General features: G+C 46.5%; 2 protein-coding genes across 2 annotated transcripts; both read right to left on the bottom strand.

The window, feature by feature from the left end:
• Positions 1 to 3,935: 3,935 nt before the first annotated feature.
• Positions 3,936 to 7,174, bottom strand: LOC101936796 (nicotinamide N-methyltransferase-like). The gene is made up of 3 exons (XM_008177757.4): positions 6,782 to 7,174; positions 5,094 to 5,301; positions 3,936 to 4,565 (listed from the first exon to the last, which is right to left on the bottom strand). The coding sequence occupies exons 1-3, from the start codon at positions 6,948 to 6,950 to the stop codon at positions 4,133 to 4,135; spliced, it is 810 nt and encodes a 269-aa protein (XP_008175979.1). The 5' UTR covers positions 6,951 to 7,174; the 3' UTR covers positions 3,936 to 4,132.
• Positions 7,175 to 7,884: 710 nt separating this feature from the next.
• LOC103307224 (nicotinamide N-methyltransferase-like) lies at positions 7,885 to 16,035 on the bottom strand. The gene is made up of 3 exons (XM_065569028.1): positions 12,074 to 16,035; positions 10,195 to 10,402; positions 7,885 to 9,277 (listed from the first exon to the last, which is right to left on the bottom strand). The coding sequence occupies exons 1-3, from the start codon at positions 12,225 to 12,227 to the stop codon at positions 8,842 to 8,844; spliced, it is 798 nt and encodes a 265-aa protein (XP_065425100.1). The 5' UTR covers positions 12,228 to 16,035; the 3' UTR covers positions 7,885 to 8,841.
• Positions 16,036 to 16,052: the final 17 nt, after the last annotated feature.

The following is a 16,052-nucleotide window of genomic DNA, read 5'->3' as shown; positions in this document are numbered from 1 at the left end:
AGCTTCCCCTTAAACACCAACTCAGGTATATTTCATTCCCCCTCTCTTCCACCAACAAATACTTTTCTGCTTCCTGTGGGTTCTACAAGAATCTATCTTGGTGTGAAGAATGAAACTCCCCAATGGATACATGAAGAATGCAATTTGCATGTGTAATAAGAGGTTAAAGTGTCAACCAGAAGGACTACTGGTATCCAACAGGATCAAAAGGCAGGACACAGATCCATTGTGTAAGATATAATGTTTATTCCCCCATTTAGTTTATATAAGTTTATCTCCCCGTTAAGCTACCAGACATAGGCAGGAGATAGTGAATAGAGATGGCTGAGAAATGCTTTCCTGTCATGGCCAAACTTACAACATTTCAGAAATGTTCCTGTTCCTCATTGCGAGGGACCTGAGACTTTTCAAGTTTTTCTCAAATAACTAGCAGTAATGAAGGACCAAGCCAGACTTGCCAGTATCCTGAGGGGTAAGGCATTCACCTGGAAAAACCAGGTTCAAGGTCCTGCTCTGCCTTATTTAAAGCACTGACATAAACTTCTCCCACACCCCCGCTGATTGCCCAAACCACCAGGCTATTAGCTATTCTTAGATGGTGAATCTCTGCTGTGTTTTGCTCTGTGTTGTCTACACCAATGCTACATTATAGCTGGAGATATTTTAACTGAAACATGATTGCAGACCTGGATTTATCTTTTATCAGAGAAGATTTTCTTAGTTACCTTTCACCCAGGTGGAAGGATGGAATGTGTCAGTCATTCTTGTTAACAGAGCCTGTCAGCACAGCTGCACTGAGTGTAGCATTGTCCTCCAGAAAAATGGCCAGCAACTCCAGTTTCTGCAGTGACAACATGACTGTGCCCACGAGTCAGGCAGGCCATCCAAAGTCAATGGGAGAGTATGAGGGGAAGCATAAAACTGGGGCCTCTCAGAGTCCAGTGATCAACACTGGGGGAGGTGTTGGGGCACGGCACACCACCTTGTCATCAGCATCTCCACTGGGCTAGCTTGGCAGCTCCGTGCTTAACATTCGGGAGTTGGTGGCTCCCATTCAAAGGTGCCTGTCTCTCCCTATTCATTGCATTGGTGGATCGCCGTGTTGTTCCTGTGACTTTCTAGGCATCTAAAGGTTAGGCGCCATGATGCCGAATGCTGCAACGCTCAAGTCCCTTTGTGGATCCGGGCCTAAAACTCTTCTGGCTAATTCCCCTGCGAGAACTGCCCCAAAATCTGTTGCACTCAACCCATTCTGGCAAAGGGAACTGCTGACCTGCAGCAATCCCCATGACTGAGACAAAGGCCCCAGGTAGCCACATACATGTATGTCCAGCTTGGCTTGAAAGGAGCCTCTCTGTAGAAGGAGCATTGGGCTAAATTCTCTGCTGGTGGCGTAACTCCACCGCAGTCAACTGAGCTCTCAGGGACTTTGGCCTCATGTCCGAAGAGGCACCGCTTCCATTTTAGCCTCGACCAGGTCAGCGTCCCAGCTGCACAGGAGGGAAGAGGTCAACTGAAATAAGTTGTTTATCGAAGCACTGCCCTGACATCGCTTGTATCTAAATGGTTTTATTGCTCTTGCACTTGTTACTTAACCCCCTCATTTTTCCTCAGAGAAAGTGGACTAGGACTACGTGCCACTAAGCCACGTTCCCTTGCCTGACTCTCTTGGGTAATTTGCAGTTAGTTAGTTTAACCTCCGACTCGTCCTCGTGTTACATTCTTGGATAAACAGGTTCAAGTGATGCTCTGAGGGCACTTCACCAGCCAGGGATCTTGGTCAGAGGTGCAGGTGACAATCTGACAGGAGTACATACATTCAGAGCCAGATTTAGGGGCAGTTGACCCAGGTGCCGGGATTGGGAGGGTGCCGAGCTCAGGGTGCTGTAAGGTATTCAAAAGTTTAACTAATGTGGGTGGGAGGGGGCGCTGAGGACACTCCTCACCTGGGGCACCATTTGTTCTAGGGCTGCCCTGTGTACATTGGCTTCTGTGTTTCATCTCCTCCCTGTGGCCCCATCATAAGGTGAGCTCGCCCTTGAAGGCAGCTTGGGCTTATCTCTAACTGTCCTGGTTTTCCGCTGAAGGGTGGGGTGAGCCAATGCTGCTGAAAACCTGAGCAGGGGGAGCACAGGACTCGCTAAGAGCGTGAGATTAGGATCACCTGAGTCCAGGCTGGAAGCACGTCTGCTAGAAAAGGGGCTGCCCGCCCTGCACTCTCTGTTTCTGAGAGCGCTGGGGAAAGAGAACCAGGTGGGAAAGTTTACACACTAACTAGGTGAATGGTGTAAGAGAGACTTGCTAAGAAGTGTAGCAGGACTCTCCTGGGAAACCCTAATGGCAAGGGAAAGCAGTATGGACAACCCCAAGCATGGACGCACCACAAGGCCCCAAAAAATCATGATCGGTTTAAAAATCTAGGGAATTGAAAATAATAATAATATATGCTGGGTCCTTTTTTTTTCTTGCTGAGCCTGTTGGGTACAGTCAAGTCATGTTTCCCCCCAAAACCAGGAGGGCTAGAAAGTTACTTGCCCCCCCTCCCCACACCCCTCCAAAGAAAGAAAGCTGAGATTCTCACATCATCAGGTGACTCCAGCAGGTGGAGCTTTAAGAAAACACCAAATATTGTGACACTCATGTTTAAATTGCAAAGATGACAACAAAACAGATTATGCTTAGGTGAGCCAAGTGAACTGGTTTTGTTTTTTTTATTTCTGGCTCAATAAAGCAGGAATCAAGGGGGGGGGATTAAATTGAATCACCTGTGGTGGGTGTGTGAGTGCCTCAGGGGGCAAAGAAGGAGGGGAACTGAGGCACAGCAGTGCTCCCAGACTGGGGTGGGAGTGGTGCCCAATCACCCCTGCCACTCCCCTCCCCACACACACATATACACACACACACACACACACACACACACACACACACACACACTCTTTTCCAAGGTGGATCTGAGAGGCTCGCTGAGGAACTGCCTCATCATCTGTGACCCACCCGGGTTGCTCTGCCCTGAGAGACTGTTAGTAGTAGAATGTTGGGAGCCAGAGGGAAGGTGTCAACGCTGGCTGTGGGGCCGGGAATGTGCTTTCCTTGGAAAAGTCAAAGACAAAAAGACCTGCAGCTCCATCACCTGCTGGATCACCGGGTCAGGTTTGCCTGATCTGCTGTAGTAATATACAGGCTGAAAGGCACTGAGCAAAAGCCAAAGCAAAAAAACCCAACCATCTCCTAAGGGGAATGCATGGTTAGCTAGGTTAATAGGTACCCAGCATTTGCAGTGTTAGTATCTGTACTGGTATTACAGTAGCAGCCAAGTGGACTAGGCATTGCACAGACACCTAGAAAGGCACAATCCTTGCTCTGAGGAGCTCAGTCTTAAAAAAAAAAAAAAAAAAAAAAAAATCAAACAAACAGACTGTCCAGGTCTGTCTGCCTATAGACTCTGCTTTCAGATCAGCTCTAGACACTGATGCCTCCTAACGTTCAGAAAGCAGAAGGCACATCCTGAGACATGCCTGTGAAGTGAATTACAGGCGATGGGGGAGAAATGTCAAGATTTTCCTTGATGCACAATGGGCTTCAAAATCCATGTTGAGGAAAAACAGTGACGGGGATATAATTAGTGAAGCTGAGGCACTGTGTGATGAATGCCACACTTGGTATGAGGGAGGTGTATGGGCAGCAGAGCTCTGGGTGATGAGCACTGGAGAAGCAAGCGTAGCTGTGGGTGGAGACTGAGATGTCCTGGCAGAGTTTGTGGACCCCAGTCCCTGGAACAGCTGGCAGTCTGCTCACAAGCAAACAACATGTTCACTGTGGGCATCTGAGGGTTTTAAAAAGTTTGCATTGTGTTAGCCTCATGCCTAACAAGGACATCTCTGGGTTAGTTCTATTTTTAAGGCATCCAAGAAAGAGAAGAACAAAAAATAAAATACTTAACAAGATTTCTAGCTCTGATTTATTGGTACTTAGCCAGTAACAATTGGTCATGGGCATTGTGTATTTCACAACAAAGGGTTAATGTAGTTAACATTGCTGGAGAAAATACTGCATTCATTTCATTGGTATGTTTATTAGTAATATTATCTCCCTTACTTTGGGGGGGGTCCTTTACCCGTACTCCCCAAAGGATTTATATTGCTTCCTCTTTGAGAGCAAGAATGAAGAACTTCCCAGAGAAATCAGAGCTGTCATCGATATTATCATCCCTGACGAGAACCTCAAACTCCTGAATGATGAAGCCAGTTTCACTGAGGACTTCTCTCAGAAATTCCTCTCTCAGCACCAAACACGAGAACCTTTTGGGGCCAACCATGTAGAAACTGCAGCCCAAAACTCCACTCAGCACCAAGTGTCCTCCTGGCTTTAACAGGGAGCTGATGTTCTTCAGAGCAATGCGATAAGTGGTCAGATCTTTGCAAGCAGCTTCCAAGCACAGTGATGAGACCAGGCCGTCAGCTGGAGGCAGGACAATTGGATCCAAGGGGTTGCTTTTGTGGACATCACATTTTAGAACCTGTTTGATGGTTTTCCTTAATTTTGCCTCTTTCTCAGCCTCCATTCCCCTGCAGAGACATACACATGTACAATACAAGATGGACTCCAAAGGGTTACCTGCAATTTGTGTCTTCCTACGATATAGGTGTGAGTATTAGAAGGAAAACATAATTCTTTAGAGTGAGGTGTGTTTGTAGGACCTTGCGTTAACTTTATCTTTAGTTCCCTTTCCACGGGACATGAGCTCTGGCTACTTTTTCAGTGGACCCTCTGTCTGAATTTTGGATTTTCAAAAAATCTGAAACCAGATGAATTTACCCTGGCCTCTGCATTTCAGATGGGAAAATGCCATTATCAGTTGATAGCTCTGTCCAAGATCTCTGATGCTGAGACCTCCTGGGGACCCTATTCAGACTCTTACCATGACTGAAAACCACGTTCCCCCTGCTCTTTATTTTCTCCCCAAAATTTCTGCCTGTATTCACCACTGATTACGTTGCAGCTTCCAGCAGATCAGGATAAGTAGATGATGCTGCACAGACAAACTAAGCAATACACAAGGAGTTTAGACAATCTGCTTTTTCCAGCCCCTGTACCTGTTTCCCTCTAGCTCACAGACGTATTTCACCACTGGAGTCCAGTCAAATGCTTCTGGCTCATTCTTCAGCCATTTCTCCAGTTCCCGGAGGTTCCAATCTGTATAGTCTGAAGCAATGATCTCCTTAAAGGATTCGCAGGTGGAGAGGAGCTGGTGGATGGTGGGGCCACTGCCAATATCAATCAGGGTGTCGCCTTTCACCACACCTGGTTCAGAGTACAGAATTCCTGGAGCTCATTGCATCTTAACCAGACAAAATGCAACTTCATCTCAATTAAACTTAGTTGATTTAGTTTAATACGTCTAGCGTTAATCTTGCTTCCATTGAAGACAATGGCCAAACGCCTGGTGACTTCAGTGTTACAAAGCGTTGGCTGCAAGTCCTCAATGCTTCTTGAGATGCAAATTAGCATCAGATACCCTCTTTATTGCACTTACATTTCTATTCAGTTTTAGTTTTTCTGTAATGTAAGATCCTCTAAGCTTATTACCAGTCCCCATGAGCCAAGCAATTCCCCCTTACAAGTTACTGAATTTAAGGACAATCCCCAGGATTACGTATGTATCTATATGGTTACAGTAATAGTTAATACTAGAAAAATACAGTATGATGCAATATCTCTGGCCCTTGCAATCCAACAGCTTTGTAAACAGAATTTAAATTTGCATCACATCTACTTCGTAGTAAGGGATGCAAGTATATTTAAAAATTTAACTGCAGGGGTGATTTTTCAACAGAGTTGGAGCTCTTCATAAAAGACCTCATTTCCGCTCCCAGGAGAAGGCTAATGGGAAATTTGCTAGATAATAATGAATAATAACTAAATTTTCTGTCTAATGCTTTACATTTGTACAGCTCCAGGCGCTCTGAACCGGAACACTAATGTCATTATCCCTGTTTTACAAATGAAGCACAGATCAGTGATGTGACTTGCCCGGGGTCAATGGGAAGGTCAGTGTCAGGCTTGAGAACAGAACCCAGGTGTCCTGAGTCTCAGTCCATGGCCGTAGTGCATGGATGCTTGCAGAAAGGGGAGGATGGGAAAAGCTTTCTGAGGACCTGTGGTACTTCCAAAGGCTGAACAATAATATTTAGCCTATTTAATGGGGCTTTTTATCTAGACACACTAGTTGACGGGTCCTCAGCCCCCCTGTGCCGCAAGGTGAGAGTTGATGAACTGCCGTAGCATGTTTCTTGCACATCAGATAGGCGTGACCATGGAAACCAAATAACTAATGCATATTACAGGATACTTCACCACAACCCAGGCCAAAAGATGCCACGACAATAACCTGGTTTCTAATGTCCCAGACAAGCATAGACGCGGGAATCAGGGGTGCGGGAGGTGTTGCAGCACCCTCAGGTTTTACGCTGGGCTCTGCTCCCGGCCGTACACATGGTGTCCCAGCCGTCAGACCCGAGCCGGGGCTCTGCTTCTGGCCCCCAGCAGGCTCCCGGCGCGCGCCTGGGTTCCCAGCTGCCAGCCCACCCTCGTTCCCCTTACCCTGTTCGGGTCCACCCCTCCTGGAGACACGGCTCTGCTCCCAGCCCCAGCTCTTGGGTGGGGCATGGACTGGGGAAGGGGGTTCCTTTCAGCTCCCCCACTATTAAAAATGTTCCAGCGCCACGGCAGAGAAGGATAGACAAGCCAGGGATGAGTCCCAGATCCCACCAACAGGCCATACCTGAAGTGAAGGTGTTACAATAATGTTTCAGGGCAAAGTTAAGATATTCCTCTCCCAAGGTGTCTTCTCCAAATTTAAAATATCCGAGATAGGCCTTTGGATCAAACTCTGCCTGGTAATCGTCTCCTCCGGTGAACTCAGCCATGGTGCTCGCTCTGAGTCTGCACATAAACTGTGCTGGTTTTCCTAGGGTCCCCTACCCACAGTGAGCTGCCCCTAGTGACGCACTCTCTGAACGCTGCCTTTTAACACTTTCATGGGTCTGCAAGAAGAGTGCAGCTGTGGAACTCAGCCCCTACGGCCTTTAACGTTAGATGTACAACTTGGTGTTGCTTAAAAACTTTTTTTCTTACTCTCATTTGCTTTTCACAACTCCAGGGCAGATTACAGGTCCCGAAGGGAATCCCAGGCTGGAAGCTGATATCAAGTTCTATAAATAGTTCATAGCATTAGGCCAGCCTCTGCCCTTCTAGAGCTCAAAAGCAGATACTTGCATAGTGAGAGGGCTCTGAGATTAGGCCAAGGTCCTGTCACAGACTACAGGCTCCCACGGAGCCGCTGCTATCATTTTTGGTGATGCGTGATGGATCCCCAAGAATGCATCTGCCAAATGCGCAGTAATGGTATCTGCAACATCTTTGCATCTGTTTTAGCTGTATTCTGCAGCGGTGGGCGGTGTACATTGGCTGTGATTGTCCCCTTTTGGGGAGCGAAAAAGTGTAGTGGTATTTCACTCAACTTTCCTTTTACATTCAGCATTGAGACTCTGCTTTAGAGGGTTTTCAGGAGAGAATTTAGATCCTTTCACTTGTGTCCCTTAAGAGAAGAGAGGACTGACTCAGGGTCTGTCTACACAGGGATAAAAGACCTGCGGCACGGCCATGGCTGCTCTGGTTCCAGAGCTCGGGCTCCAGTCCAAGCCCAAATGTCTATGCAGCAATTTTTCAGCCCCAGAATCCAATCCCCACGAGCCCTGGTCAGCTGACCTGGGCCAGCCTCAGGTTTTTTATCCCTGTGTAGACATAGTGATATAGTTTAAATCCAAATATATTAACCTGTAAATCTCCTTCTGCAAAGGTAATAGTAAGACCAGGAACCACAGATTATTGTATATGGGAAACAGATCTTTATTAGGTAAGCACCGATTGGGTGGAGATTACAATTATTCACCGAAACAAATCATTCAACCAACACCATGGCCCAATGCAGCTGTCAGGCCCCAGCCAATCAGTTCAAACGGATCAATGTTAAAATCACAGCGAGGTTAAAGCCAGTATTGAGGACGATGTGTACAGTGTGAGCCATGCTCTCAATGCCGGGAGACAAGACTCCCACATAGGCAGGATGGCTGCCCCAAGGAGTTTACAGTCTAATGCAGATGCATAGAAAGGCACAAAGCTAAACACGTGACATGGGAGCGAGTTGCAAAATTTGAGGTAAGAAAGGAGTAGGTCAACCCATTATCAAATGGAGCTATTTGCAGAATTTGTATCTAGAGGCAGCTCAGTGGCAGAACCTCTGTTCCTAAATGTCTGGGGTGGTTGGGCCTGTAGATGTGTTTTGATCCTCTTTCTAAACCCCATCCACCAATGATTCCAAACCCAGCACTGATTGGGCCCAGTCCTGCACCACTGAAGCCAATGGGAGTTTTGCCCCTGACTACTGGGAGCAGGCTCCAGTCCATTAGCAGTGAGAAGAGATTTATATGATTCATTATGTAATTATTATTAGCTGCACAGCTGCAGTATGGCCGAGGCAAAACATGGCAAGAGCAGGGAGAGGATGAAGCCCAGTGCGGTGCAGCTACACTGGATGAAGCAAAGTGGAGTGATTGGAGGCCAGGGAGACGTTATGGCAGCTCTGAGTGGGAAAGAACGGGGATGAGGGCAGTTTTAGTGGCACAACAAGGGGTTCAAGCTAGTGCATCCTAAACAAACAGGTTCTCCAAAGTTCTTGGAGGTCATCAAAGCTCCACAGAGCACATTGATCTTCAGGTCTACCAGCATCTACAGCTACTCTATTCTGCCTCTCTACTTGCCTTGGGCTGATGTATTTTCTCTTTAATCTTCTTTGCCCTTCCCTTTGGAAGCAACTAGGTAAGAGATCCCCTCATGTTCTACCAAACTAGCTGGATAGCATATGGGAGTCACCTCAAACTGCAAAATATCATAACCAGCCTCCTTCACTGCTTCCTCCAGAACCTCCTTCTCCAGAAAGAGGCAGGGAACTTTGTGTTGGCCAATCATATAGTAATTAGACCTCATTGCGGTCACCAACAGCAAGTGACCCCCTGGCTTTAACAGGGAGCTGACATTCTTCAGTGCAGCACGGTAGGTACTCAGGTCATTGCAAATTCCTTCTAAACAATGGCAGATGAGCAGCCAGTCAGCAGGGGGCAGAGAAGCAAAGGTCACAGGGTTGAATTTGGTGACATCACATTCCAGAACCTGCTTGACTGTTCTTCGTAATTTCTCTTCCTTCTCAGCCCACTTGTTCCTGGAAAGATAAATATAACACTGAAGAGAAATGTGCTACTGTTGTGCCAAAGAGCCCTTCATATCCAGGACCAGTGCACACAGTCAATATATCTGCAATCGGCTCAGTGGATGAGAGTTACATAGTCACATGAAATCTCTGTTGGGTGCAATTCACCTGCTTAAGGCCAGATTTTCAGAAGAGCTCAGCTCCCATTTAGCCAGAGATGGTCACACTTTATATGAAGCTCCCATTTATAATAGTTTTATAAGGGTTAATAAATGACACAGGTATCTTACAGACACAAATACTATGCGTCGTAAATGTTTGGTTATCAGCAAATCTGTAGAAAATGGTGTAAATCGTTATTGATCTGTTGGGCCCTGTAACACTTTTGAGCAATAGACTAACCCGTTATTAAAACATGTACTCACCATTTATTCACCCTTTATAGCCCACTCATATAAATGGAAGATTATATAAAGTGTGGTCAATAATCTACGGAGCTCAGCCCCCCGTGTGCTCAGCTGTTTGGAACATCTAGTGCTTATGGCCCATTTCGAAGGCTAAAATGGGAGTGAAGGGGGGTCTAATCCTGAAGTGTTCACCACTCTGCCGGTTGAGGGGCGGAGGGAATTACCCTTGTAGGAGTAAACCTTCCTCTTGTAAGCATTGCAAGTTCAAACTCTGAGTCTGCTGAATTCAGAGGAATCCCTTGCTAGCGGTAGCTGGAGGGGAGTCCTGGTTCCAGGAGTTAAATTTTTCTCTTTACTTCTATCCAATCCACTTCTTTCTTTTTATACGTATTGAACACCACCATAATACATAACAATTATTAGGAAAAAAGCACCCCAGAGAAGGAAGATCCACAAATTAAAAGGGATTTTTACATATTTTCTTTAGGTGAATTGTAACAGAACTAGGTCTCCTCCCCGTACCTGTCCCCTTCCAGCTCACACGCGTATTTCACCAGTGGAGTCCAGTTAAACGCTCCCGGCTCTTTCTTTAGCCATTTCTGCAGTTCCTGGCAGTTCCGATCCGTGTTCTGTGTGACGATGATCTCCGTGAAGGACTCACAGGCAGAGAGGAGTTCGAGAATGCTGGGCATACCGCCAATTCGAATCAAGGTGTTGCCTTTAACGCCATCTGGTTTGGAATGCAAAATACCTGTGTATCAGCACATACAGCAGCAGAGGATGGGAGAGGAGGAGGTTTGGGGGGCTAAGGGTACAAGCTGGACAATTTCCCCTCTGGGTTTATAAAGGGTTTTAAGAAGGCCAGTTCCAGGAGAGGTAAAATGCAGCGAAGGACCCCTGACTGGCTTCAAGACTGAGCTTGATAAGTTTATGGAGGGTACGGTATGATGAGGTTGCCTTATAAGCAGGTTGAAAAGGATTAGATTTGTATCGGTAAACGTCAATTAACGTTGATTTCACCACACACACACAAACTGACTAAAAAGCATTTCCATTGATAATAACTGAAATATACAGCTAGCCAAAGTAAGAGAAATCCTGCTCCAGAACTTATTTGACTTGGATTTAAGGATGTTTAGCTGTAAAATATTTGGCATGTGATATTGACAATTGGTGTTTTAAAGGTTATAAAACTTTAACTTTTTAAATCTTAGTGTCTACTGTCATTAAATAATTGTTGTCTGACTTCCTCCCCACCCGAGTGTCATACAATTTCCCACAAGTGTGAAAATTTAAATCAATTAAAATAAAGACGCTTAAAAATAAACATTGATCTTATCCAGTGAACGTATAAAAAAAATTAATATTGAATTCTGCCAATCCTGCCTGGAAGTCAGATTTTTAAGCCTTCTCTCTTTTTTTGTTGCTCTCCCCTGGGCCCTCTCCAATTTGTCCATATCTTTCTTAAAGCTGGCACCGGGAGATCTCATCTCATCTTCCCTTTGAATAAATGAATTCAATTAAAGCTAGTTTCTAGTGTGAAGAGTTGTGGAGAAAGCTTAAAAAAATAACAACCCGAAAAGCTCAAGATCCAGAAGGCACCGAAACAAAACCCAAGATGTGTTGTTTTTAACATCTGTTACTTAAGCTCACTTGGCTTGCAGTTAGCAATACCCACACAGCCCAGGTAGCTTTAAAAGTACATTCTCCAGGCCCACAAGCCAAGCACACGAACAGCTGGGGAGAAAGTCCCTCTTTCAAGGGCAGCTGGGGAGCTCCTTGGCTGGCGACTCCTGGCTCAGTGGGACGTATCGACTTCTGATCTACCACCAGCCGTTCGTCATCGCAATGCTGGGACCAGGTCTTGCTGGGGAATGGCACAGAGCTCTACTGCACGGGATGAGGAGCTGAACAATCTTGCAGGAGGACTGTACTTAAGGCACAGACTAGTAAAGGAGGATTTGCTCTGTCCTGGTCTGTGCCATAACCGCTGTCACCAGTGATGTCCCCAACCACTGCACCCTACAGGACCCTGAGCACAAGCACTGATGCATGCTCTTCACCTCTCTCTCTTTCTCCTCTCCCCTCTTCCATGCTGTCACAATCCAGGTGCACATGCTAGATTTTGGGAGACCCATCTAGGTCATTAGCACAGCCCAGTGTTGTCATTGCACACACTAGAGGACAATACTACTCTCAACGCACCTATTGTGCCAGGCTTTTGTAATGAGGATGACCAGCTGTGGCCCATCACGCCATAAAGCAGGGGTAGAAGATAATTAGGGAAAATCTCCTCTGCTAAAAGAAATCCAGATCTACACACTCATGTTTCCAGCAACACACATCCCACTATAAAACAGCCTTTGTGCAAACAGAATGGCACAAAACACACCCGACTCACCCAAAATGAAGGTCTTAAAGAAGTTTCTCAGAAGAAACATCAAAATATCATTTTTTTCACTGCTTGTGGAGTCAAAGGAATAATAAGCTTTCAAAAACTCTTTGGGATCAAAAAGTTTCTCCAAAGCTTCTTTCTTAATGCGGCTCTGGTCCATTTTGCAGACCTTCAACTGCCTGGCTGTTCTCGATCTGGGTTAATATGGGATTCCTCAGCTCTTCCCGGCCATGGCTCCACCTTCTTTTGTCCAAATATCAGATTACAGGCTTTCTTCATAATTCCCTCACACACCCCTGTGACCCGGGGTGCCCGGGGCTGCCCTCACTGAAAATGCCAAGGTCAGGCCAGGCTGCAGAAGGGAGAGCAGATACTTCCCAAACTAGTGGTTAACACTGAAATTAAACTCACCAACCAGTCACAGTTCGTACTTCTGATCTCCCACGCTGGTTATCAAGAAGTTAAAAAAAAAAAAGAAATCCCCCCCCCAGTCTCCTAATTCCATTCCAGTTTTCTGGTTCCCAATCAGCACCTAGGTCCAGTACAGGGAGAAGTCATTTAAAAACTCTGCTCACATATACCAAATGTTCTTCTGACCCCATAGGGTCAGCCATATTACCAGGTCAATATTAGTTTAGATCCTACCCAAAATACCATGCTGCCAGCCAATCCTTTAGTGTCTAAAACTAAAGGTTTATTATAAAGAGTTGTTAAATGATAAAGCACTCAAACACATATAAACTTCCAAGTCCATATATCATGTTCTTAGGAGTAATGGTGAGTTTGCTGGCTTGGAAGTCCCTGTGGAACACATCCACAGCTTGGATGGGTCTTTCAGTACTTTGTTTAGAGCTTTGTTTGTAGAAAAGTTACTCCAGTTACTAAATGCCTTGCTGACTCCTAAGATGTATCCCTTGCCTTCTCTCAATGAGTCAATTGTACAGCCGATGATCCTTGATGGACCATCAAACAGGCTAGGCAATGCTGATGTCAAACTGCCTGGGTGGTGTCACCCTGAAACACAGCACAAGTTTGGAAATACAGGTATACCCTACATATCTCTAACTCACAATACAAAGGCAATACAAACATAAACAAGATTATTAGACTTGGCAAATCAGAACATGTTCACTGATACCTTACACAAGATATCTTGCATGATTCATTCCAATTTGTAATATTGCTGTTAATTTTATAAATTATTAAAAACCCATATTCCATACAGCATCACCGCCCCAAACTCCAGTGTCTCCCCAACCATTCATGACCCTTGAACTCTTTTCTCCCCTGGGCTGATTTTTCTCTGTACTTCTCTTGGGGGATGCCAGTGAGTAAAAGTGGGATTCCATGGCCTTTCTTGTGGACTCTGGCTCCTCTCTGAGCCCTGGCTATCAGCAGAGAGGGAACTGCATCCTCTCCTGCCCCTCTCTAGCTACTGGACAGGTACCGTTCATCCCAGCATGGCTCTGCTTGTAGGTTCTGATGCCACCATAGCCCATGATGGTGGCACTGCTGCAAGATACTCAAATGTATCACAGTCAAACCAGGAACAAACAGTACATGGGAGCGGTGGGGACATTGTGGTGAGCTGGTTGTACACTTACATACATTCTGTCCTGTCATCAGCATTTCCCCTGGGCTAGCTTGGGCAGCTCCGTGCTTAGCATTCGGGCGTTGGTGGCTCCCGTTCAAAGACGCCTGTCTCTCCCTATTCATTGCATTGATGGATCGCTGTGCTGTTCCTGTGACTTTCTAGGCATCTAAAAGTCAGGCGCCATGATGCCGAATGCTGCAACGCCCAAGTCCCTTTGTGGATCTGGGCCTAAAACTCTTCTGGCTAATTCCCCTGCGAGAACTGACCCAAAATCTGTGGCACTCAACCCATTCTGGCAAAGGGAACCGCTGACCTTCGGCAATCCCCATGACTGAGACAAAGGCCCCAGGTAGCCACATACATGTATGTCCAGCTTGGCTGGAAAGGAGCCTCTCTGTAGAAGGAGCATTGTGCTAAATTCTCTGCTGGTGGCGCAACTCCACCAAAGTCAACTGAGCCCTCAGGGACTTTGGTCTCATGTCGGAAGAGGCACCACTTCCATTTCAGCCTCGACCAGGTCAGTGTCCCAGCTGCACAGGAGGGAAGAGGTCAACTGAAATATGTTGTTTATCGAAGCACTGCCCTGACATCGCTTGTATCTAAACACTTTTATTGCTCTTGCACTTGATACTTAACCCCTCATCTTATCTCAGAGAAAGTGGACTAGGACTACGTGCCACTAAGCCACGTTCCCTTGCCTGACTCTCTTGGGTAATTTGCAGTTAGTTAGATTAACCTCCGACTCGTCCTCGTGTTACGTTCTTGGATAAACAGGTTCGACTGATGCTCTGAGGACACTTCACAAGCCAGGAATCTGGGACAGGGGTGCAGTGACAATCTGACAGGAGTATATACATTGAGAGCCAGATTTAGGGGCAGTTGACCCAGGTGCCGGGATTGGGAGGGTGCTGAGCTCATGGTGCTGTAAGGTATTCAAAAGTTTAACAAATGTGGGCAGGGAGGGGGCGCTGAGGACACTCCTCACCTGGGGCACCATTTGTTCTAGGGCTGCCCTGTGTACATTGGCTTCTGTGTTCCATCTCCTCCCTGTGGCCCCATCATAAGGTGAGCTCGCCCTTGAAGGCAGCTTGGGCATATCTCTAACTGTCCTGGTTTTCCGCTGAAGGGTGGGGTGAGCCGATGCTGGTGAAAACCTGAGCAGGGGGAGCACAGGACTGCCTAAGAGCGTGAGATTAGGATCACCTGAGTCCAGGCTGGAAGCACGGCTGCTATAAAAGGGGCTGCCCGCCCCGCACGCTCTGTTTCTGAGAGTTCTGGGGAAAGGTAACCAGGTGGGAAAGCTAACTAGGTGAATGGCGTAAGAGAGACTTGCTGGGAAGGGTAGCAGAACTCTCTTGGGAAACCCTAATGACAAAGGAAAGCAGTATGGCCATCCCCAAGCATGGAAGCACCACAAGGCCCCAAAAAATCATGATAGGCTTAAAAATCAAGGGACTTGAAAATAATAATAATATATGCTGGGTCCTTTTTCTTTGCTTGCTGAGCCTGTTGGTTACAGTCAGGTTGTGTTTTTCAGGGTTTCCCCCCAAAACCATGAGGGCTAGAAAGTTACTTGACCCCCTCCCCACACCCCTCCAAAAAAAGAAAGCTGAGATTCTCACATCATCAGGTCACTTCAGCAGGTGGGGCTTTAAGAAAACACCAAATATTGTGACACTCATGTTTAAATTGCAAAGATGACAACAAAACAGATTATGCTTAGGTGAGCCAAGTGAACTGGTTGTGGTTTGTTTGTTTCTGGATTAATAAAGCAGGAATCAAGGGGGGGGGATTATACTGAAACACCTGTGGTGGGTGTGTGAGTTCCTCAGGGGGCTAAGAAGGAGGGGAACTGAGGCACAGCAGTGTCCCCAGCCTGGGGTGGGAGTGGTGCCCAATCACCGCCCCACACACACACACACACACACGCTCTTTTCCAAGGTGGATCTGAGAGGCTCACTCAGGAACTGCCTCATCATCTGTGACCCACCCGGGTTGCTCTGCCCTGAGAGACTGTTAGTAGTAGAATGTTGGGAGCCAGAGGGAAGGTGTCAACGCTGGCTGTGGGGCCGGGAATGTGCTTTCCTTGGAAAAGTCAAAGACAAAAAGACCTGCAGCTCCATCACCTGCTGGATCACCGGGTCAGGTTTGCCTGATCTGCTGTAGTAATATACAGGCTGAAAGGCACTGAGCAAAAGCCAAAGCAAAAAAACCCAACCATCTCCTAAGGGGAATGCATGGTTAGCTAGGTTAATAGGTACCCAGCATTTGCAGTGTTAGTATCTGTACTGGTATTACAGTAGCAGCCAAGTGGACTAGGCATTGCACAGACACCTAGAAAGGCACAATCCTTGCTCTGAGGAGCTCAGTCTTAAAAAACAAACAAACAAA

Source organism: Chrysemys picta, chromosome 16 (assembly GCF_011386835.1).
Source record: "Chrysemys picta bellii isolate R12L10 chromosome 16, ASM1138683v2, whole genome shotgun sequence".
NCBI lineage: Eukaryota > Metazoa > Chordata > Testudines > Emydidae > Chrysemys > Chrysemys picta.
Note: the sequence above shows the minus strand (reverse complement) of the source record. Positions and strands in the feature narration are given on the sequence as shown.